At 47.1% G+C, this 22492-nt stretch overlaps 1 protein-coding gene across 1 annotated transcript in view; it reads right to left on the minus strand.

Moving 5' to 3' along the window:
* ZMIZ1 (zinc finger MIZ-type containing 1) overlaps positions 1–22492 on the minus strand; it is a 218241-nt gene that overhangs the window by 81732 nt on the left and 114017 nt on the right. Inside the window, exon 4 of the mRNA XM_048505840.1 lies at positions 11222–11366. Within this exon, the coding sequence (XP_048361797.1) occupies positions 11222–11366 (145 nt within the window). The remainder of the gene's footprint in view (positions 1–11221; positions 11367–22492) is intronic.

Genomic DNA, 22492 nt, shown 5'->3' on the forward strand with positions numbered 1-22492 from the left:
CTGTTGGAAACTACGCACATGTAAACACACATTCGGTGCCTGGAAAACGTCACCGAAGCTGTGCTGGAAAAGAGGAGTGCAGTGAGCTGAAATGCACTCCAACCACAGAGGTTTGGCGGGATTATTAAATTGTTCCTATATGGGCAGTGGTGGGATCCAAAAATTTTAGTAACAGGTTCCCATGGTGGTGGGATTCAAACTGTGGTGTAAGCATCGGCTGGGCTGGTAGAACCTGACAGGGGCGTGGCGGGCATTCAGTGAGGCATTCCTGGAAGCGGGGCGTGGCAGGGCGGCCTGCTGTGTCGTCCATGGGCAAGGAAATGAATGCAGGCTGCCACGCGATGGTGCACTCACCTGCTAGACTGCTTCAAGTTCTGCATGCTACTGCTGAGAAGAGGGGCATAGCTAAGGCAAAAATCACGTGGCAAAATCACCAATGAGTAACCCCCTCTTGGCACCCACAAATAATTAGTAACCTACTCTCAGGAACCTGTGAGAACCTGCTGGATCCCACCTCTGTATAGGGGGCAGAGACTATTCACCGCTGCTAACAATTTAAAGACAGACATCCCACGAGATTCTGGTTATCTTCACACAAACAAAGCCAGGCACACGAATACGCTGTCACACCCACAAAGCCCACCTGTTACCAACATCCCACCTGCTACCTGCCTTTGAGATGTCTGGCACATTTCACAGCTGGGAACAGAGGCAATTTCATCTTTATTGCCCTGCACCCATGACCTATCGTAACCCAGGTGCCAGCATCGGAAACACCATTTCTCCATTTATTCCCTCCCTATTAAAGTAGCAAGACATTAATTTCTTTTTTTAAAAAAAAACCTTGTACTTCTTGTGATACCGCGGATCCCACATCTGACTGATCTTTCAATAATGATGATACTGATAAGATTTTTTTTAAAAAAGACCCCAAGACACCCACCCAGTATATCCACCCTTGCCTGTTGCCTTGGTAATCCAAATGCCTGGGAACTCGGCTGGTTATCAGTGAACGAAATTGGCTCTGTTCACTCCGCAGTGCCTCCGCTATGTTAATGGGAGGTACTGGCAGCAGGGGGAAACCTTTTGTTTCCAGATTTGCTGTTTATTCATAGTGCCCGGAGGTTGCGGTTGCTACAACAGTCAGAGAAGGAGCCTCTGAAACAGATTCTAGGGCTGACTTAGAGGTGCCTGCCTGTGGTTTCTTTTTTCCCCTTGAAATATGGTGACCAGACGTCCCGCTTTTGGCGGGACAGTCCCACCTTAAAACAATTTGTCCCGCGTCCTGCGGGTTTTTTGAACTGTCCCGGTTTTTGGAAGGCTACCGCCCGGCCTTCTGTGGCGCGCCTCAGAAGGCCCGTCGCATTTAACCTCCAGCGACGTCACAGGGTGTTAAGGAAACCCGGATAGCGCTAGAGCAGTGCAGCAGCCTCCCTCGCGCACACAGCGCGGGAAGCGCCACTGCCTTCTGGGGTGCTCCCCGGTTTCCCGCCTGGGTCCCGGCTTACAAAGGTGACAATCTGGTCACCTTACCTTAAAACCGGGGAAAGAAGAGGAAAGGAAGGGATCAGCAGGTCAGTCGTCAGCAGGGGGAGTCTCAGAAAGTGTGCGTGAAAGGAAATGAGGTGCTCATGGAGGCCACACAAGATCACCCTCACGCAACGGTCCAAAGAAGGGGGAAAAAAGACATCCCTTCCAAAAATGGAGATGAGTTCCATTTATACCCCGCCTTTCTCTGCACTGCAGATTCAAAGTGGTTGACATCATTTTCCTCTCTTCCGTTTTATTCTCACAACAACCTTGTGAAGCAGGCTATGCTGGAAGCAAGTGATGATCAAAGTCACACAGCAAGGTTCCTTGGGAGAAAGCGGAAGATTCAATAGCCTGTTGTTCACCAGGGGAGTTGGCAATCATAAAATTCGAATGGCCTCCTCTTGACAGGGCCTACCAAGCCTGGGGAGCCAGCTGAAAACCCCTGCTCCTGATCGATTGAGATCAAGGGATCTGTTGGGAGCTGACTCATGGGCCCGGTAAGCCCACTCAAGGGGTTCTGATCTGGTCTGGAGAGCATGCTGGGAGCTCACCATCTGAGGATGTCATCCCTTCTTATGAATGAATAGCGTGCGCCCTTTAAGAGCTAGCAAGAATCGGACCGAAAAAACAAATAGATGCACGGATTTTAGTATTATATTGATTGTTATTGGATTTTTAATCAATTGTGTATGTGTGGATGTTGTACCCCGCCCAAAGCCCCTAGGGGATGGGGCGGTTTATAAATCGAAAGAATAAATAAAAATAAATAAGTGGCTTCCGTGTATTATATACTCTAATAATTACAAATATACATAAAACACAATTTTAAATAATGCTTTTTTCACTTTCATTACAGGTAAACTCCTTTGGAAGAGCCACAGCGATATTAGTCCGATGCATGGCTGGGCCAATAACTCAGTTTAGTCATATAAGGATCTGATCTTCACTGTTGTCCTTTACTCCTTGTACATTTTCATCATGTCAATTGGTTCCAAATGTAGAATATATTTTCGAATTGTTATTCTCAAGATGTGTATTTATACTTCTTATCCGTGACTGAGTCCGTATGTAGTCTCACTCCGATGTCATCCCTCCTCCCAGGCCCAACCAAGCCTCATTCATATCTTATGCTGCCTTTGTAACAAATGAGTACGACAACCCTGCATTAACCACTAATGTTAATGTAATAAACAAATGAAGCCACACTCTCCCTTCCAGATGGATATGCCTAGCTCCTGTGGTTTGAAGTTTTTCAACACAAATGACCAGGATTGTCCATGTGTGTGGAGGGGGGGGGGGAATTGTTATAAATTGCTTTTTTTTCTTGTCTATTTCTTCTCAAATGATCCTAGCCCAGTAGGTGCGAAACTTTGGCACTCCAGATGTTATGGACTACATTACTTCCCATCGGCCTGCCCCGGCATGGCCTATTGGGCCATGCTGGAAGGAAAACTGATAAAATTATGAGCCCATAACTAGATCTGATTGCCATGCCCTCCAATCACCGGGTCCTTCCAAATCAGGGATCGATCCGCGTGTTATTAGACATGGTAAACTTATCCACAACACTGATAAGCGGAGTCAGAAATGATTTTATTCCATTTCACAGATCTTGCTTTTAAATAAAAGATGGAGCGTATGTTTTATTTCTGTATAAGTTAGGTAGGAACAAATTGTGATTTAGGTAGTGAAAAGTAGGAATTGTAGCTATATTTGTATTTGTATCTGCATGTAACCTCCTTGGCTCCAATGAGGCAGGAATCCACCCTGCTCCCACCTGGGCATGTCCCTTTCATTTGCAAAAACCATGAAATGGGCGTTGGACAAAAAAAGTGGGGACCCCGGAAGAAGCACATCCACCTCGCCTTAATCCCCACCAGCAGGCAGAGATTAAAGGGTTCGGTTGTCGTTAAGGTTTAAGTTTCCTGGAACCAAAGCTACACCCACTCTTTTAATGTTTTCACGCCTGTGCCTCGTCATTGCTCCTGCAAGCCTCTGCTTCTGCCAAGCGAAAGTCGAGAAGGGACTGCCCTCTGGACTCCTAATTGGTTCCTATGTGTTTGTAGATGAATATTGATTGGTTCCCCATGTATTTGTGGAATGAATGATTGTAGGAGTTGATACCTGTAATTCTCCAGGATTTCCGGGCGGGAGACTGGTGTATAAAAGTTGTCGTACAGCTGCCTGTAAGGCAGTTGCAGTTGCCGTGGTGTGGAGGGTGGCTGACCGCGTGGCTCAGCATCCTCAATAAACTCTTTTGCCATTTCTTACCTATACTGGCTTGCAAGTGGCCGGGTCCTTGTTTCTCTGTTCCTCTAGCTGCAGAGCTGGTAGATCTGAGAGAATAAAAGTTACCCAGGCAGCGCGGTAACAACACTACAAAGTCAATCAGATCTAGTTATACGCTGATGTCAATGGGGGTAATGTAGCCAACCTGACCTATAGCAGTGCGGAGGGTGAGAGAGAGTCTTTCTCCCGGAATGCTGCCCTGTCAGACCTAGGAGAACAGAGCCCTGAAGTCTGTTTTGATTCAGAAACTCCATATTGGGACTGTATCTGACCTTGTGAGCAAGAACGCCTAAAGGACACCCCCCTCCACCTCATGCCTGGCACATACTCAGGAAATAACATTTGAATATGGGCAATAGCATACCAGGGTGAGACCAGTTCTCTTTTGTCTAGCTCTCTTAACCTCCCTAGCAGTAGTAGGAGGAGGTTAAAACTTCGATACTATCTAATCTGGGAGGAACCGAGGTTTTGATTCCCAGCTCTGCCGCCTGACAGCTGGAGGCTTATCTGGGGAATTCAAGATTAGCCTGTGCACTCCACTGCGCCCATGGCAGGGCTGACTCCGCAGGCTAGTCACAGCTTCACAAGAGCCTCTCAGCCCCACCTACCTCACAGGAGTGTTGTTTGTTGTGAGGGGAAGGTGCAAGGAGATTATAAGCCCAACTTTGAGTCTCCTTTCTACAGAAGAGAAAGGGATTATAAATCCCTCTTTCTAAAAAATCTGTGGACCCTGCCTAAAAGATTTCCACCCCCTTCCTCTTCTTTCCTCCTCACCTCTTTTTCTTAGGGGACCTTCTGAGTAGGAGCAGCCATTGTGAGAATTTGATAGATGCTTTGAATTTTAATGGGGGTCGATTTTAAGCATATAGAGCCATATTTAATAAATCAGCTATTTAAAAAAATTTGATTTTTATTTGTGCTCTATCTATTTGTTTGTTAGCGCCCTGAGCCCTTCGGGGGAGGGCGGTTTATAAATATAAATAGTAATAGTAATAATAATAATAATAATAATAATAATAATAATAATAATAATAATAAACTCTTCTCTTCTTCTTCTACTCAAGAGTCTCCCTGTGACCATATATGTTGCAACACCCATTAAGGGTTGTTACCTGTTTTGTCCAACAGCCAGCAAAACCCATTAAGATAATGGGTCAGCCATCATGTCAAATGGTCTGACACTCAAGACCATTACCTCATCTTGGAACAGCAGGAAAAATCCTTTCTGAAAAGGATTTCCTTGACCCAGGATATGGTTTGCCCTATAAAAGCATGTCTCAGAGCCCAGTCAGTTGTTCAATATTATCACACCACCATGGTAGTCAGTAATATTGTTCCATCCACGCTGATCATCCAGGAGCCTAGTGCTGGTCTCTGCTTCCTGGACATCCACTAAAAGACTGGTAAATATAATCTTTTGATATCCCATCCCCTCTCTCTATACACAAAGGCAATGTCTTTCACCTCTAGAGGTATATCCTAGGAAAGCCTTGTATGTGTGTGTTTTACCCCAGTAACTTGTGGTGATTATTGAGTGAGAATTTATTTTATTCCATTTGTTATTTTCCCAATAAAATCACTGAAAAAGAAATTTGTTTGCTGGTTTCTTATAGTGAGCTGAAACCCATATACATAGGCAATCAATCAACCGACCGACCGACCGACCGACCGACCTATCTATCTATCGATCAAGTTACCCAACGCTCCTCAGCGACGCTAAGTGACCTTGTGCTCTGCAGCTAATTTCCCCAAACCAAAGAGGGTCGTTGCGTCCCACCATTTTGAGTAACAGTAACTAGAACCCAACAGAAGAGCAAGACTTCCTGTACTGGTCACAGGGCCAATTCCCAGACAATCAGGAATCCCTCTAGAAATCAGATAGTTCTATAGCATGTTCACTGCGTAGGGTCCTCAGAAACTGGAGAAGGTTTATGGTTGCCAGGTCCAGAAGGGGAAATTCCTGGATATTTGAAGGTGGACCCTGTAGAGCACAGGTGTCAAACTCGCGGCCCTCCAGATGTTACGGACTACAGTTCCCATCATCCCCTGCCAGCCCTGATGCTGGCAGGGGTAATGATAAGGAACTAATGATATCCCTTCTAGGCAGCTGGTTCAGCTGTGGCTAATGATGCTAGGCTCAAGGGACCTCAGTAGGATACAGCCCCATAGAGCCAGTGGTGGCCGAACCTTTTGCAGCACTCCAGATGTTATGGACTCACAGATTCCCATCAAAGCTCCCTTCCAGCATGTAGCCCAATGGTGGTGGAGCCCCATAGAGCCTACCCTCATAAGCTTCCATTAGCCTCAAGATGTGTTGCAGTTCTAGCACATTCGCAGATACCTCCTGGAGGCTGGTTTCCCTAATACACTGTAAAAATCTGTAAATCAAGGCTTTCCTTCTTTATTCCAATGCAGCCTTTTCATCTTAGCAGCATAGTGTGCCAATGGGTTCCGGCCCGGGTACCAAAATTAACATCCAACTCTAAATCAGAACAACTGCCTCAAACTCCTCTAATTGTTGTATAATGTTTGTGGGATTTTAATGTATTATTATGTTCCAATTGAATCCAGTATCTCGTAATCTTTGGGATACATTTTTTTTCTCTCAGACGCAAAATAAAATAAAATAAAATAAGCAACCAAATTACTCTGTTCTCAAAGGTTGTAAACAGCCCCCCTCTTCCCAAGCGCTGTTCGGGGTAACTGCTTGAACGTCAAACAATACTAATAACGCTAATTAATAACAAAGCACCATTTACCTAATTGAATTACTGGCTAATTTGATCTTCTGTTTAATTTTATCAAACCTCTGGAACCCAAACACTTCTATTATTATTTTTTTAAAAAGCTTCGTCTCTCGATTTTAATCAATTTTGATTGCTGGAAGAAAGCATTCCAGAACAATCACAAGCGGGAAGGAAATTGCGGCTTAATTAGTATTGAAGACCAAAGAAACGGGGATGGCCGAAAAAAAGTCTACCGATACAAAAGAAGCGCATAAAGAGCAGCTGTGTGTTTGCAGACATTATTTATTATTGACGCGGCAAAAGCGTTACGCATCGCGTAAGCAAGCTGCAGCAAGCACTTTTAATGAAGGGAGTACGTGAATTTCAAAATCGAGGAAGCCCGAGCAGATTAAAATCTCATCTGTTGAAATGACCATTCTTAAAACCTGGACTCCATCAAAGCATTCTGCGATAATGACCAGCTAGCCACCAATTCCATATCACCATATCACCGCTCAGACCTCTGCGGCCACGCTACTCTTTCCCCAGAGCGGTGGTACAGAACCTCTCTTGTATCTTCACTCCCACGATTACATACCCAGGGCAAAATGTGGCAAGTTGGGGTTTCTTTGTGTTAACGCGGGTTAACCAAAAAAGTAAAAGAAGCTCAAGAAAGCTCAAGCCGATACAGAATAAAATCGAATTGATTTTTTATTCAGTAACCATGGTGATGGAGTGAGAAGCCTCCACAAAATGGCAGCGATGTCCTTACTTTTATAGCATTATAGCAAGGTTACATCAAGATGGCGAGGAAAGAATACACCCCAAAAGGCCACATCATCAATCAATCATACAGAAAGGTGGAGATTTTTCCCTTTCCCCAAAACATTTGGGGTTGTCACAAGACCCTTATTGGAAGATGTCAGCACCTGATTCTTTGGCGCCAAGATGAACTAGGGCCTGTTTCTTTCTTATCTGTATTGTCTTTTGTTGCCCTTCTTCTTAGACAAAGAGCCTAAACATTTTCGCGCAACTTTCTCTTCTGTCTCTAGAAGAAGGGGCAAGTCAAATTATCTGTTTGAGAACAGTAAGACCTTAAAACAGTTTAGTTTGCACATTCTGTATAACTCTGAACAAAGGGCATTCATTCTGCTGGGCTACTATCAAGCTTGCCTCGTAACAGGAAGAGAATAGACTTTCAGGCCTGCATCTTTTCTTTGTTCAGCTGCATTATGGTTGCCAACTCCCCATTACAGAAAGTAATAGGGGGCAAGAAGAAAACCTTTGCTTTTTAACAGAGTATATCCCTCTTATGCCTTCTGCGCCTACATTAGGGGGTTCACTGTGCACATGGTGAGCGGTCAAGTCACCTCATTCAAATCTCAGCTATAAACACATTCTCTTGACTTTAGGCTTGCAAACCTACCATTTAGGACTGGCCTACCTCGCTTGGCAGGGTGCATGTAGAGATGCTAACAGCAAGTGTTACCTAGAACCAGGGGTCCCCAACCTTTTGAGACGCTGTAGGGAACATGTGGAATTCCTTGGACCCACCCGGGTGCCACAAAATGGCCGCCGTCACAGGTGGAACCAGCTACGCAATGGCTGCCACAACCTACACTCAATTATGAAGGATCCTTGTGGTGCGGTAGCAGCTGCTGCCAAACATACTTGGGAAAAATCTGGACTGTCAATAAAATTTCCCATGGCCAATAAGAAGACTGCAGGGCAAAAGCACAACAGTAGGAAAGGTAGGAAAGGTGTGGGCAGTAGAAAAAGTGTGGGCAGCTGCCATGGCACCCACAACGCACCATGTTGAGGACACCTAACTCCGACCATGGATGTGAAATATTTGGGACACTTCCAATGTACAATAAAAATGCAAATTGGTAACATCTCGTCTAGCTTCGCTATGTCCCCAGTGGTTTTACTTTCAGGCCACCAAAGACCTCTCCAGACCCTACTGTCCTTCTTCTTGTCCTCCTGTCCTTCTTCTTGCTGGCCTGTATCTGCCCTGTTCTCATGCCTTCCTGATCTTGGGCCTACAATCACACGTCACAACACCTTTTTGCGGGTCCCAGGTACCTTCCTTTTCACATTCAATGAAAAAACAGAAGAAGAATCCCCCTGGGTCTTCAGTTATGCTTTAATGCTTTTCATTCACCACCAAAAATGGCAAACCACACAGGAAAGGGGGCAAAAAGCAGTGTGTGTGTGTGTGGGGGGGGAATGGGACGGGACTGGGAAGCCTTCGACTACCCTTGAGATAAAAGAAGCACTATGCTCTGGTCCTTCTTCTGGAACTGTGGTAAGGGCACATCACAAACATTTTCAAGAAAAATCTTACAATGAAGATTTTTTGTAATCTTGGTTGTGAGAGGAAAATTGTAGAGTTTTGGGTTAAGTGACTCTCAGCATGTATAAGAAATTAAAATGACACCAGGATTGGGAAATTCTTCAGGATTACCTCAGGATTGGGAAATTCCTGAAAGAATGGGGTGGAGCCAGAGGAAGAAGAAGATGAAGAAGAAGAAGAGGAGTTTGGATTTATATCCCCCCTTTCTCTCCTGCAGGAGACTCAAAGGCTGGAGCTTACAATCTCCCACTTACCACTTCCCCCTCACCACAAACACCCTGTGAGGTGGGTGGGCTGAGAGAGCTCGAGAAGCTGTGACTAGCCCAAGGAGTCACTTGGCAGTGTGTGGGGAGGCGCACAGGCTAATCTGAATTCCCAGATAAGCTCTCCACACAGCTCAGGCGGCAGAGCTGGGAATCAAACCAGTTCCTCCAGATTAGATACACGAGCTCTTAACCTCCTACGCCACTCCTGCTCATTGAAGTTTGGGAGACTTTCACAGGACAATAACGCCATACAGTCCACCCTTCAAAACTTCCATTTTCTCCAAGGGAACTAACTGAACTGTAGTCTAGAGATCAGGTGTATATCCAGGTGAATTTCAGGTCGCAACTCGGGGCTGGCGGTCTTACCCCTCCCCCACCTTGTGGCATGGCTGCGCAAGCTTATGCCAAGGGGCAGGGTGAAGTGTGCCGAGTGACTGGGGATGACCAGGAAGGGGCCACGTCAGCTTAGGACCGTGGGAGAGATATCAGGAGACGTGGCAGAAAACCAACTGGAAGGAGGACTGGAACAGGGAGGGAGGGAAAAATGAACAGCTAAAGGTATGGAGAGGATGGAGGAGTTAGTGAGGAAACAAGCCGGTTGTTTATGGTAGGAAGTCGGGGAGAAGGTCTCTCTTTGTGGAGAAATGCCCTCGGAGCACAGATTCCCTGGAAATCACCCTGACCAGCTACCGTGACTCAGGACCTTTAGACTGTCCCGCTGAGAAACTGACAATGCAGAAACCCTAGAACAGTGGTGGCGAACCTTTGGCACTCCAGATGTTATGGACTACAATTCCCATCAGCCCCTGCCAGAGGCTGATGGGAATTGTAGTCCATAACATCTGGAGTGCCAAAGGTTCGCCACCACGGCCCTAAAAAATACCTTATAGCAAACTGTGTTGCCCTTGTGCAATCCAGAACGTGGGGAGGAGATTCCGAGAACTATTCTAGAGAAATAAGTTGTACTGAATGGAACCCAAAAATGGTGATCAGGCAGAAGAAGAAGGCTCCATCAGGCCACCATCCTACCGAGCTGCTTCCGCTTCTCCCTTGGGGGAGGGGAACGTCCTAATTTCCAATACTGCTCTCCCCGAGCAGCGGATGCAGCAGATAATGAATGGGGCACAGCCTGGAGAAATATCGTACAGCCCAGCCCCCAAAATTGACAAGAGCCTTCCAATGTTCCAGGTTTACAGAGCTCATCTCCAGCTGTCTTCCTATTATTCTCACAGTCAAATGTATGTCTGGAAAGGATCCTGAGAACTCTTCCCCTGATCCCCCCCAAAAGGAACTTCTGAGGCTCCACACTTGCTCACAGGATAAGACACACAAAGGGTGATGAGGCAGAACTACCTTAAGTTCACAGGGCCCATTTTATCCTTCCCATAATGACACTTATCTTGGCTAAATCTAAAGACCTGGCACTTCTTTGCATTGTTGTTTTCCTTGCTTGTATGTTCCTGTTTCTTCAGGGTTGTTTTTCTGTTCTGCACACGTTTTGCTTCCTCTAGTGGTCAAATTAATATTGTACCAGTTTAAGTCCAGAATAAAAACCTGCAGTTTAAATCTGCAAGGGAGATACAGTGGACACAAACAGATGTAATACTGAATTGACCACTAGAGGGAGCAAAACGTGCAGAACAGAAACACCACCACCGCACCCTGAACGAACAGAAAATTGCAAGCAAGGCAAATGACAGTGTGGAAAAGTCCCCGGTGTCAACTAATCTTCAGAAGATTTGAAGGGTGAGAATTGATTGGGTAAAAGCAAGTTAGCAGTGCTGGATTTAATGAGACTGGTCTGGGTTTAAGAGGAACTCATACACAGACATTTCGTACGCCATATCAGTGTCTGAGGTCAAGGGAATGGAATCATAGCTTAGCTACCAAAGGCGTGCAGTGATGCCTACACTTCTCTTTAATTAAACAAAACATGAATACCTATTACCTTATTCGGTTGCGAGCATTCCAGTTACGGGGGTATTGTGGTTTTTTGGGGGCGGGGCTGCGGGCGCTAATTGGTGAAGGGCAAATGCCAGCGTAAGACTCACCTATGAGAAAGGGAAGGTTTCATGGAGCTCATGGAGTTCATGGGCGGCTGCATAGGGAGTTTCCCTGGAGGGTCGTTTTGCCGGCTTTTCTGGTGGCGCAGCAGTAAGAGCCGTCCCAGCTCCTCACACCACGACGAGAGCAGTGCTGGAAAAGAAACAGGAAAACAAAAGGTAATTCGAGCAGTGGGGAAAGGAAATGAAAGAAGGAATAAAGGTCAGTTCCCCCTCCGCTGCTGCCCCCCCATATACAAATGCACAACTAGCTGGATGGGTTATGCTCCTTATAAATCCAGTGTCTAATTCTCCTGATTCTAACACAGGGGTCTTCAAACTATGGCCCTCCAGATGTTCATGGACTACAATTCCCATCAGCCTCTGCCAGCATGGCCAAGTGGTAGGGCTCATGGGAATTGTAGTCTATGAACATCTGGAGGGCCATAGTTTGAAGACCTCTGTTCTAACACTTAGAAGAGATTGCACACATAGGCAAGGGCTGATGGGGATTGTAGTCCATGAACATCTGGGGTGCCAGAGTTGGACACCTCTGGGCTAAGGGATAGCAAGCAAGAGTTTTATTGTAATGGCCATTAGATTTCACAGTCTTTCCCTCTGAAGGCAATACAGTCATATAGATTTAACAAGAATGAAAACAAAACAACAGATACACCTTAATGGCTAAAATTCTATTAAAAAATCAGCAACTAAATAGGCTAAAATATGCCTAAGTTAAACTTACGAAAATGATAAAAGAGACTGCTGTAACAATGAGATAACGTAACATGCAGATTGCAAAATGTAACCTAATTTTTTCTTGCAGCATGAATAGCACAACTTATTCCGATACATATGGATCAATGTCCAATAAAAGATTGATCAAATGTTCAGTATTCACAATGCCTGTAGAGTTTATTAATCACTTTGTTTCTTGTGTCTTAACAGAGATGACACTCTGAGACACAGTGTTAAGGAACATCAGCAAGAAACCACGGGGGGTCGGTGGGGGGGGGGGACAGCTTTCCAAGAATTATCAACAGGCCACCTTTGCTGCCACTCTAGGAGTGAGAGGTGAATGAAGGGAACAGTGGCTAGCCACAGGCCTTGCAGGTAGATCTCTTCCAGGGATGGGAGGAATGGAATAAGTCCATCTCCTCATGGAAGTCCCCCGTAAAACTAGGGTTGCCAGGTTTCCCGCTGCAGTGGGCGTTCTCCCACTGGTACAGAGGCATAGGGGAGGAAATGATGCCTGGGGCAAAACAGCACCCCGCCCCCCATGGCGCCCCACCCCCCGCTTACCATAGTTCAACCGGCTGCAAAGCTTCTTGAGGGGCGGGGCGAGGGGGATGTGGGAGGCAATTTTCCACCCCCATGTGACTCACTGGGGGGAGCCTGGGGCGTTTGTCCCTGATGTCCCCATTATAGCTACGCCACTGCACTTGCAGCTGTTTGACTATTTCCAGTAGAGGTAAAAAGACAGCAAAAATTGCCAGTGTGTGAGAGCCCCTTCTGCTGGCCACCCCTGCAGGGGAGGCCACCTTGACCTTGTAGGAGTTCAGCTACTCTTTTGGATCAAACAAGACAACCCTAACCCTGCAAGATTAAGCCCCTGTATCAAACCAACCAACATCCCTCTTTCCCTGACTCTGTTTTATCCCTCTCAGGAGGTTCTCTCCCTCTTGGGGGCTCCCTGCTCCAACCTCCTAGTGGCTACACAGAGGCATATCTAGGGAAAATGCCCGGTGCAAAATCTGAGTTTTCCGCTCTTCCCCCCCGTATGGGGGAAGGAGGAGGGGTGTGGGGCTACGCAGGGTCAGCCCTGGTCAGTCCTTGGATGGGAGACCATCAAGGTATTCCAAGGTATTCCAGGGTTGGCATGCAGAGACCTGCCAGCATGGTCAATTGGCTGATGGAAATTGTAGTCCATGAACATCTGGAGCACCATAGGTTGGCCACCCCTATTGCAGGGTTTTCAAGGTGAGAAACTATCAGAGGTGGTTTGCCACTGCTTGCATTGGGTCACGACCCTGGTATTCTTAATGGTCTCCCATCCAAGCACTAACCAGGGCGGACCCTGCTCAACTTCCAAGATCTGACAAGATTGGGCTAGCCCAGGGGTCTGCAACTTGTGGCTCTCCAGATGTTCATGGACTACAAATCCCATCAGCCCCTGCCAGCATGGCCAATTGGCTGATGGGAATTGTCGTCCATGAACATCTGGAGAGCCGCAGGTTGCAGACCCCTGGGCTAGCCATTCAGAGGTGGTTTGTCCTCGCCTGCCTCTGCGTTGGGCCCCTCAACTTCTTTTGGTAGTCTCCCATCCAAGCACCCACCACAGGCCACCCCAGCGTAGCCTCCAAGAACCGACAAGACTGGGGTAGCCTTGCCGTCCAGGTCAGGGGATGCTCATTTAGGGACATTTCCAAAAACTGTCTCCAAGCTGAAAAATTGTGACAATTATGTTAAACAATCAATCGAGGTCCCTCTGAATTTGCTAGCCCTTTGCCTGCCGAAAGGACACCGTCCCTGCGAGGCTTTGGGCTAATACATTCTGGGCGCCCGGCCCTCTCGCGGCGAGCAGCTTCCTTGTTAGCCGAGGAATCTGTCGTCAAGCCTTTGATCAAGCCACACTCACCTTTTTTCATCCCGGGCATATTGCTACTAATGCACCCGGCACAAAAGGATATTCGCCCCCCTCCCTCCTTCCTCTGCTCTTTTATGTTGCCCGGAGATAAAAATCACTGCTTGACATTACAGGGTGGCCACTTGAGTTCTCGGGAGGGAAGAGGGATGGGGCTGGGGGGGGCGGGGGAGGAACAAAGTGTTCGGGCAAAACCGCAAATGGAGCTGGCTGGAATAATAGCGGATGCGGAGCCCCTCGGCTCGCGCTGAACATCATTACGCAGCCTCGAATGGAAAGCGTCCATCTTAAGCGGGGCTTTGATGCTAAGGAGGGAGCGGCTCCGACCGACCTGCCAGCGCAGAATTCTCTCCATGCACAATGACAGGAGGAGGGAGCAGACTAATGAGTCTGCAAGTGAACAGCATGGAGGGCAAGGGGAAAAGGAAAGGACCACAGCAGAACAGGGGGTGGGGGTGGGGGAGGTCAAGGGAAACCAGGTAAGATCACCTCTGCTGATGAGCCTATTCACACATTCTGTGTCGGCTTCTTGCTCACCACTCTGAGCCCTGCTCAATACAGGGGAGTGGTTTTATTAAATGAATAATAGTAATTAATAAAATACCATGATTGGAAAGTCGAGATCCAGCGTCTATGGCACAAATCAGCTGAGGTCGCCTCAGTGGTAATCGGCACCCCAGGAGCCATTCTGAAAACACTAGGGCAGCACTTGAAGCATCTTTGAATCAACAAAATCAACATCGGTCGGATTTAGAAGGCAGCCCTTCTGGGATCCGCACGAATACTACGCCGATACATTACAACATCTAGGCCCTTGGGTGAGGCTCAAATTGTAATGAAGGCCAACAACCAGCTAGAGAACTGGCAGCTGTAATACTGAGCAAAATTAAATAACAACAAACAAGAAGAAAAAGGAGAGGAGGAGGAAGAAGAAGAAGAAGAAGGAGAAGAAGAGGAAGAAGAAGAAAAGAAGAAGAAGAAGAAGAAGAAGAAGAAGAGGAAGAAGAAGAAGAAGAAAAGAAGAAGAGGAGGAAGAAGGGGGAGGAGGAGGAGAGGAAGAAGGAGAGAAGAAGAGGAAGAAGAAGAAGTAGAGGAAGAAGAAGAAGGAGAAGAAGAAGAAGGAGAAGAGGAAGAAGGAGAAGAGGAAGGAGGAGGAGGAGGAGAAGAAGAAGAAGGAGAGAAGAAGGAGAGAAGAAGAAGAAGGAGAAGAAGAAGAAGAAGAAGAAGAAGAAGAAGAAGAAGGAGAGAAGAAGAAGAGGAAGAAGGAGAAGGAGAGGAAGAAGAAGGAGGAGGAGGAGGAGAAGACGAAATAGGAGAAGAAGAAGAGGAAGAAGAGGCGGCAAAAGGTAGCCCACTTTTTGAGAGATGAGTAATATTTCTGGAAGATGCTTTTTTTAAAAAAAGAGAGGAAGAATTTCAGGAAGGACCAATTTGTCTGCTGTATGTTAATCAAAGAAAGTGGGACACTTTTCTCCTGTAAGACGTTTTGACATTCGTCTTATCTGAATTTGTCTTATTTGACATTGACAAGACTGGCCGAAGATCTTTTGGTGTCTCTAATAAAAGAGTCCCACAGGCAGAGTTCTACACACAAATCAACCTGTGTATGTACATCTGCAGATGCTTTCCTGCTACGGCTGCCAACCTCCAGGTGGGGCCTGGAGTTCGTCCTGAATTACAGTTGATTTCCAGATCCCAAAGATCAGTTCTCCACAGATAAAATAGCTGCTCCAGAGGGCAAACTCTATGGAATATCGTAGACTCCACATAAAACCCCTCTGCCAATTTCCCCCTCCACAAGCACCGCCTCCAAATCTCCAGGAATTTGGCAACCTCATCTCCTGTGGAAGCCTCGCTGAAGTGAATGGGAAACTGCACAAGAGCATGTTTTGTCCAGAACCGGCCTAGAGCTGCCAGCGGACTGGCCCTACATAGGCAGAATCTGCCGGTCTCCCATCTTGCTGCTTCTGATGACAACCGCCATTGGCCACCTGAAGCACCTGCCGTTCACCTCGCCTCAAGATGCCAACTGTTATGTTTCAAAAATTCCTCCCACTGCCATTTTACTTTCACAAGCAACGGCGACGAGTCGATGAGGCACACAAAGTTGCAGCTGATTTAGGGTGACCCCTTGTGGGGTTTTGAAGACAAGGGACATTCAGAGGGAGTTTGCCACGGCCTGCCCAGTCTGTGGAACTATCCTGGCCTTCTCTGGTGGTCTGACCCTGCCAAGCATCCAGGATTTGACAAAGAGCAAGTGCCATTGATTGATTGGTTGGTTGGTTGGTTAGTTGGTTGGTTGGTTGGTTGGTTGGTTGGCTGGATTTATAGGCACACAAAGTTGCAGCTGATTTAGGGTGACCCCTTGTGGGGTTTTGAAGACAAGGGGCGTTCAGAGGGAGTTTGCCATGGCCTGCCCAGTCTGTGGAACTATCCTGGCCTTCTCTGGTGGTCTGACCCTGCCAAGAATCCAGGATTTGACAAAGAGCAAGTGCCATTGATTGATTGGTTGGTTGGTTGGTTGGTTGGTTGGTTGGTTGGTTGGTTGGTTGGTTGGTTGGTTGGTTGGTTGGCTGGATTTATAGGCACACAAAGTTGCAGCTGATTTAGGGTGACCCCTTGTGGGGTTTTGAAGACAAGGGACGTTCAGAGGGAGTTTGCCACGGCCTGCCCAGTCTGTGGAACTATCCTGGCCTTCTCTGGTGGTCTGACCCTGCCAAGCATCCAGGATTTGACAAAGAGCAAGTGCCATTGATTGATTGGTTGGTTGGTTGGTTGGTTGGTTGGCTGGATTTATAGGCACACAAAGTTGCAGCTGATTTAGGGTGACCCCTTGTGGGGTTTTGAAGACAAGGGACGTTCAGAGGGAGTTTGCCACGGCCTGCCCAGTCTGTGGAACTATCCTGGCCTTCTCTGGTGGTCTGACCCTGCCAAGCATCCAGGATTTGACAAAGAGCAAGTGCCATTGATTGATTGGTTGGTTGGTTGGTTGGTTGGTTGGTTGGCTGGATTTATAGGCCGCCTCATCCCCGAAGGGCTCGAGGCGGCTCACAACATACTATACACCAACAATCCATAAAATGCATAATAACAATCTCATAATAACAATCTCATTAAACAAATCATTTATGGGGGGGGGGGGAGAAGTGGTGGGATTCAAATCATTTAACAACCAGTTCCGGTGGTGGGATTTAAATAATTTAACAACTGGTTGTTTACAAGCACCATTTTGACAATCGGTTCTGCCGAAGTGGTGCGAACCGGCTGAATCCCACCACTGGGGGGGGGGGGGCATTGCTTCTCCCACAATACAGACCCCGCAAGCTTATTCCTCAGGAGCCTGACCTGCTCTGGCCGAGTCCCGTGTTGACTATTATAAACAATGTAATGGATGGCCGTATGAAATGCAGATGGCACCGGGCAGGAGGGGAACCGCTTTTTCAAAAGCGCTGATAATATTACTGAGGAGTCCGAAAAAGAAGGATGCGTGGATTTTAAATACTTAAGACCAATTGCCATAATTGTTGATAGAAAATGCCATAAAGTTACAGCTGGCTGATGGCAACCCCTTAGCGGTTTTTGAGGGAAGAGAAAAAGATGTGGTTTGCCATTGTCTGCCTCTGAATAGCGACCCAGGAATTCCTTGGTGGTCTCCCATCCAGGGCCAACCCTGCTTAGCTTCTGAGATCTGATGAGACCTGGCTAGCTTGAAACATCCAGGTCAGGGAAGAGATAAACAGAGGTGGTTTGCCATTGTTTGCCTCTGCATAGCGACCCTGGAATTCCTTGGTGGTCTCCCATCCAGGGCCAACCTTGCTTAGCTTCTGAGATCCCGATGAGACCTGAGTAACCTGAGACATCCAGGTCAGAGAAGAGATAAACAGAGGTGGTTTGCCACACACATATACACACCTAATACTCTTAAAATACATGATGACGATGGTGATGATGGTGATGATGATGATGCAGCAATCTGGTCTTAAACAGATGTAACAGACTGCCTTTCAAATTTTATAAACATCTCCCTCCCGCCACTGAGTGAAATCTGAAATGGTGCCCCTGTTTTCATGCTGTGCCGATCTCTCCCTACATGCACAGTAACTGTGTTTGAGCATGTAATGGTGACAAACAAGAGCCAGAGACAGGGCCATTCAAGTTCCTGCCAAAATCAACAAAATGGCAAAGAGGAAATCAAGGCTTCCGTCCCAAGTGCTGCCCCAGCCTGCTTTTCCTCCACCCGATCTGCACGTGGCCCAGGGAGGCTGAGCGCGGCCCACCCACCAACCCATCTGCAGCAGCTGGATTCTGAAGAACGCCACCCTCCTCCTGCCCATTCAACGACGACGAAACTGACTGAAAAGTAATTTACAGATTACGCTATTCATCTTCCCGCGTGCTTCGCTGCCGCTTTTTAGACCTTGGCCGCGTTTAGCCCCATCTCGACTCATTGAAACGCCGAGCACGAGAAACTCAGCATCACCCGATAATGAACAGATAAAGCAGCGCGCACAAAAGACGGCCACAGCTGGTGCCAACAGTCAGCCTCTCTTTCTCGCGCCGAGCAGCCACGCAGCTGCGTCCCCCCCCCCTCGGCCCACCCCCCACGAACACCGATTCCGCAGATGGACCATCTCAGACCTGCTTTCTGCCGCAGTTGAACGTTTGGATTTCAGCCACGTCTCTGTGCCGCCACGGCTTGTGCCACCGCAGAATGGGGAATTAAGAATACAACCATCCTTGCTGTGTCCTTCCTCCCCACCAAGTGAAGACAGTTGTCCTTTGGGCTCAGACACGCAGAGACGATCCACGCATCGGGCGGCCTTATTCTCAATCATATTATTGACCATAGCCGAAAACTTCCTGGTATCATTGGAAATCACAGCAGAATACAAGTGCTCCCATTGTAAATAAACATGTTCAAGCTGTCTTACTTCCATTAGCTGGCGAAGGTTATTTTTACATTGTGATAACTGATTCCAAAGAACAGAAGATCGAGAGTTTTTGTAACATTGGTAAAGATATCGAACATTTCTATTACATTTCACACATTCCTTTTCAAACCAGGGGACCTTATTACTATTTAGTTTGGGTTTCCTCATGGAAAAGTTCAATAGAGAATCGACTATATACTCAATTAGTGATTCAAAGTTGGAGATCGTCTCATATGCTGAGTCAGCTTTAATGACAAGCGAGACAAGTCTACATAGACTGTGGGAACTAAACAGATCCTCAAGCATAGTCGCCATATTAGGGGACCAAACCTGCTACTACATGGCAGGTTTAATAACCTGGAAAAATTTAAAAGGTTGTGTAGCTGTAATTCTAAGGTAGTCGAAACATTACATTGCACCAAATTTGCTAAAATTAGATCTAAATACGTCAATCTACACCCTCTCTTCCAATCTGAGTTAACAGATTCGATTAGATTATTTCTCTTGTTGAACAATCCTGATTCTGTTTTTTTGTGAAGAGGTTGCAAGCTTTGTTACGGAAATAATTCAGAGCCAGTAATAATATGTATTTATCTGAGGTTATCCTTTTTTGCCTTTTAAAATGTTTATGTTTGTTGTGTTTTGTTGCTGTTGTTCTATGTATGCCAATAAAGGCTTTGCTTTGCTTTGCTTATTCTCAATCAGACCATCAGGCCTGCAAGTTCAGATTTATACCATCAGACTGGCAGTTCGCTCTCTAGAGTCTCAGGTAAAGACTTTTTAGCTGGAGATGCCGGGAATTGAACATGGGACCTTCTGCGCGCCAATCAGTCGCTCGGCCCCTGAGTCACGACTCCTTTGACTACCACTCCTTTGACTCTGGGCACACTACAGCAGCTACAGCAGCTGAGCTGAAAAGGCTGGAAATGTCTAAACAGGCACAAGATGAACAGCAGGGTCGGAGCGAGGGGGGACTGCACCCAGGGCACGCATATGCCCTGCGCCCTGCCACGCCCCCGCACCGGCGCATGCACTACCCTCTCCCGCTCCCTTGGTGCTGCACCACTGACGAACAGCATACAAAGTTGGTCTGTACAAGTTACGAACGTTTCTTTGCTTGACAGAAAAAAGGACAGGTCGTAACTCCAGATGCCAACTGGTCCCTTGCTGGGCATTCGAGGATCATTTTTTTTACTATCCTTTTGAGTTTGATTTCAGAGGAAAAAAAACTGTATGCGGGGGTGGCCAACCTATGGTGGCAGGGGCTGATGAGAATTGTAGTCCATGAACATCTGGAGCACCATAGGTTGGCCACCCCTGCATAGGGGAATCAATATACCCCTGAACACTGGTGTTCAGGTCCTTCCAAATCTGAAAAATCCAGATTTTTATTTGTATTGCTTAGAATTTGTCTTCATTACCAGTCTAGAAAAAAAGCTCCCCAAATGGCAGCTTTCACAAGGATTAGCAAATAGGGAACAAAAACTAGTTCCTGAGGTAACGGGCAATGCAAATAACATACAAGATCAATATGGGTTTGTCACCTCTTGGGAGAATTTGCATCCTCTTGTTGTTTAGCATGTTCAGAAGTAGCAGCTACATCCAAAGCTCTAAGAAAAAGTGTGCCCATCTTTCACGGGGCAAAAGACAAGCAGAGGAGAAATTTCCAAGAGATTCTTCAAAAGTTGCGTGTGTCTGTTCCCTCTCGCCACACACAAGCACCTGTATAATAACTCGAACACTGTCTTTTTGTTGGTCTGCCAAGTGATTAAAAACATTTTAGTTGGTTTTATAATCTATTTTAACCAGTTTAAAGCTCAAGCCGTTACATCTGAAAGCAGGGCTTGTCAAAAACGTGCAACGTGGGTGGTTTTTTGATCTGTGAAAGGAAGTTTGTGTTTGGTAAATAAATTCCCCGTCATTGGGACATCCCTAATAATTGCTTTTTCATACACCGCTGCAGCAACACACCCGAAGTAAAACACAATCAAAGGTGCCCCTAGCGCACAATCTCGCCAATTAAAGATCAAGTCCCCACTGATTCATCAATTCAATCCTGACTTGATTCATTTCCGGATTAAAGTGTAGAAGAATGGGCTTGTATGGATCCGCAGGAAAGGGCGTGGCTCCCCGGAGTACGATTCAAAATCAAGACCAGACTCCTGTTACCGTTTCCTCATTATTTTCCATCGCCAAGATAAAACAACAGGGCACGGAATCTAATTGGGGGAATTAATAACCGATTGGATGCACAGGCATCCCTCGTGGGGGGGGGGGGGGATGGGGCCAGGACCCGAGATGAAAGGCGGCCGGGCTCAGTCATCAATGTTAATGACTAAATTCGCTAACGCGCAGTCAGGGCATGCAATGGTTGCTGCTGTCGATTCCACACAGACCCGGCGCCGCACTGCAAAATGCAGCGGGAAGCATCTAACGAGAGGCTAAATGCAAGGCAAGGAGATTCTTGGTGCTAATCTGTTTACCCATTATGATACCCTAGTATTAGTTACAGTTTATCACCTCGGTAAATCACTCCCTCTTGTTAAGAACCGCGCTTCAAGGTGCGGCACGCTGTTATTTATTGGCAGGCGCTATATTTACAGCGAAAACAGCAGGCGAGAAAGGGGCAGGACAACAGCTCCGTCATTTCGATGCCGCCTGCCTCCCGGGAGACGACCGGAAAAGCACAATAGGATTACGGCACCTCGCTGCAGCGGGAGATCAGGAAATGACAGAGCCCCGTTTCCTCCAAACCGCGATGAGGAATCTTTAAACTGGCCCCCTACCTCTCCCACTCTGATCTGGCCACAGTGATCCATGCCACGGTCACCTCTAGGTTACACTACTGTAACTCGCTCTACGTGGGCTTACCTTTAGCCATGACCCGGAAATTGAAGCTCGTGCAAAATGCGGCAGCCAGGTTGCTGGCGGGAACATCTATTAGGGACCGGATTACTCCGGTCCTGTACCAACTACACTGGCTGCCGATCGAATACCGGGTCATGTTTAAGGTTCTGGTTTTGACCTTTAAAGCTATTCGTGGCCTTGGACCAGCATACCTACGGGACCGTCTCTCCCTATATCGCCCTGCTAGGCCCCTCCACTCCTCGGAGGCGGACCTTCTGGTGATCCCTGGCCCCCAAGTGATCCGGCTGGCCTCCACAAGGGCCAGGGCTTTTACGGCCCGGGCCCTTACCTGGTGGAACAGGCTCCCAAGTGAGATCAGGGCCCTGCAGGACATACAGAGTTTTCGCAGGGCCTGTAAAACGGACCTGTTCCGCCAGGCGTTTGGCCAGCCGGGATAACACCTCACTTCTGTGAAAAAATCTGGCCTCCTGTGGGGGGTAGGAATGGGGAAGGGGAGACAATTTTAATCGCCATCTCAACTTTGAATTTTATAATTTGTATATGGTTTTAACTGGGATTGGGGGGTGAAATGGATTTTAATTGTTTATATGAATGATGGACACCGCCCTGAGCCCTTCGGGGAAGGGCGGTATAGAAATTTAATAAAATAAATAAATAAATAAACCATCCAACCCCAATGCAAGGTTTCAGCTTGTAGGGAGGCACCTGTCCCCTGAGCGCTTTTTAGTGGCATCAAGAAGGGTGGTCCAACTCTGTCCGAAACGGAGGGCTTTGTGCAGAAGCAAACGGGTACCTGCCCCTTCGTTTTGTTTTAAAAGTCCTTCCGAGACAGTGCTG

The sequence above is a fragment of the Sphaerodactylus townsendi genome, linkage group LG08 (assembly GCF_021028975.2).
Source record: "Sphaerodactylus townsendi isolate TG3544 linkage group LG08, MPM_Stown_v2.3, whole genome shotgun sequence".
NCBI classification, from domain to species: Eukaryota; Metazoa; Chordata; class Lepidosauria; order Squamata; family Sphaerodactylidae; genus Sphaerodactylus; species Sphaerodactylus townsendi.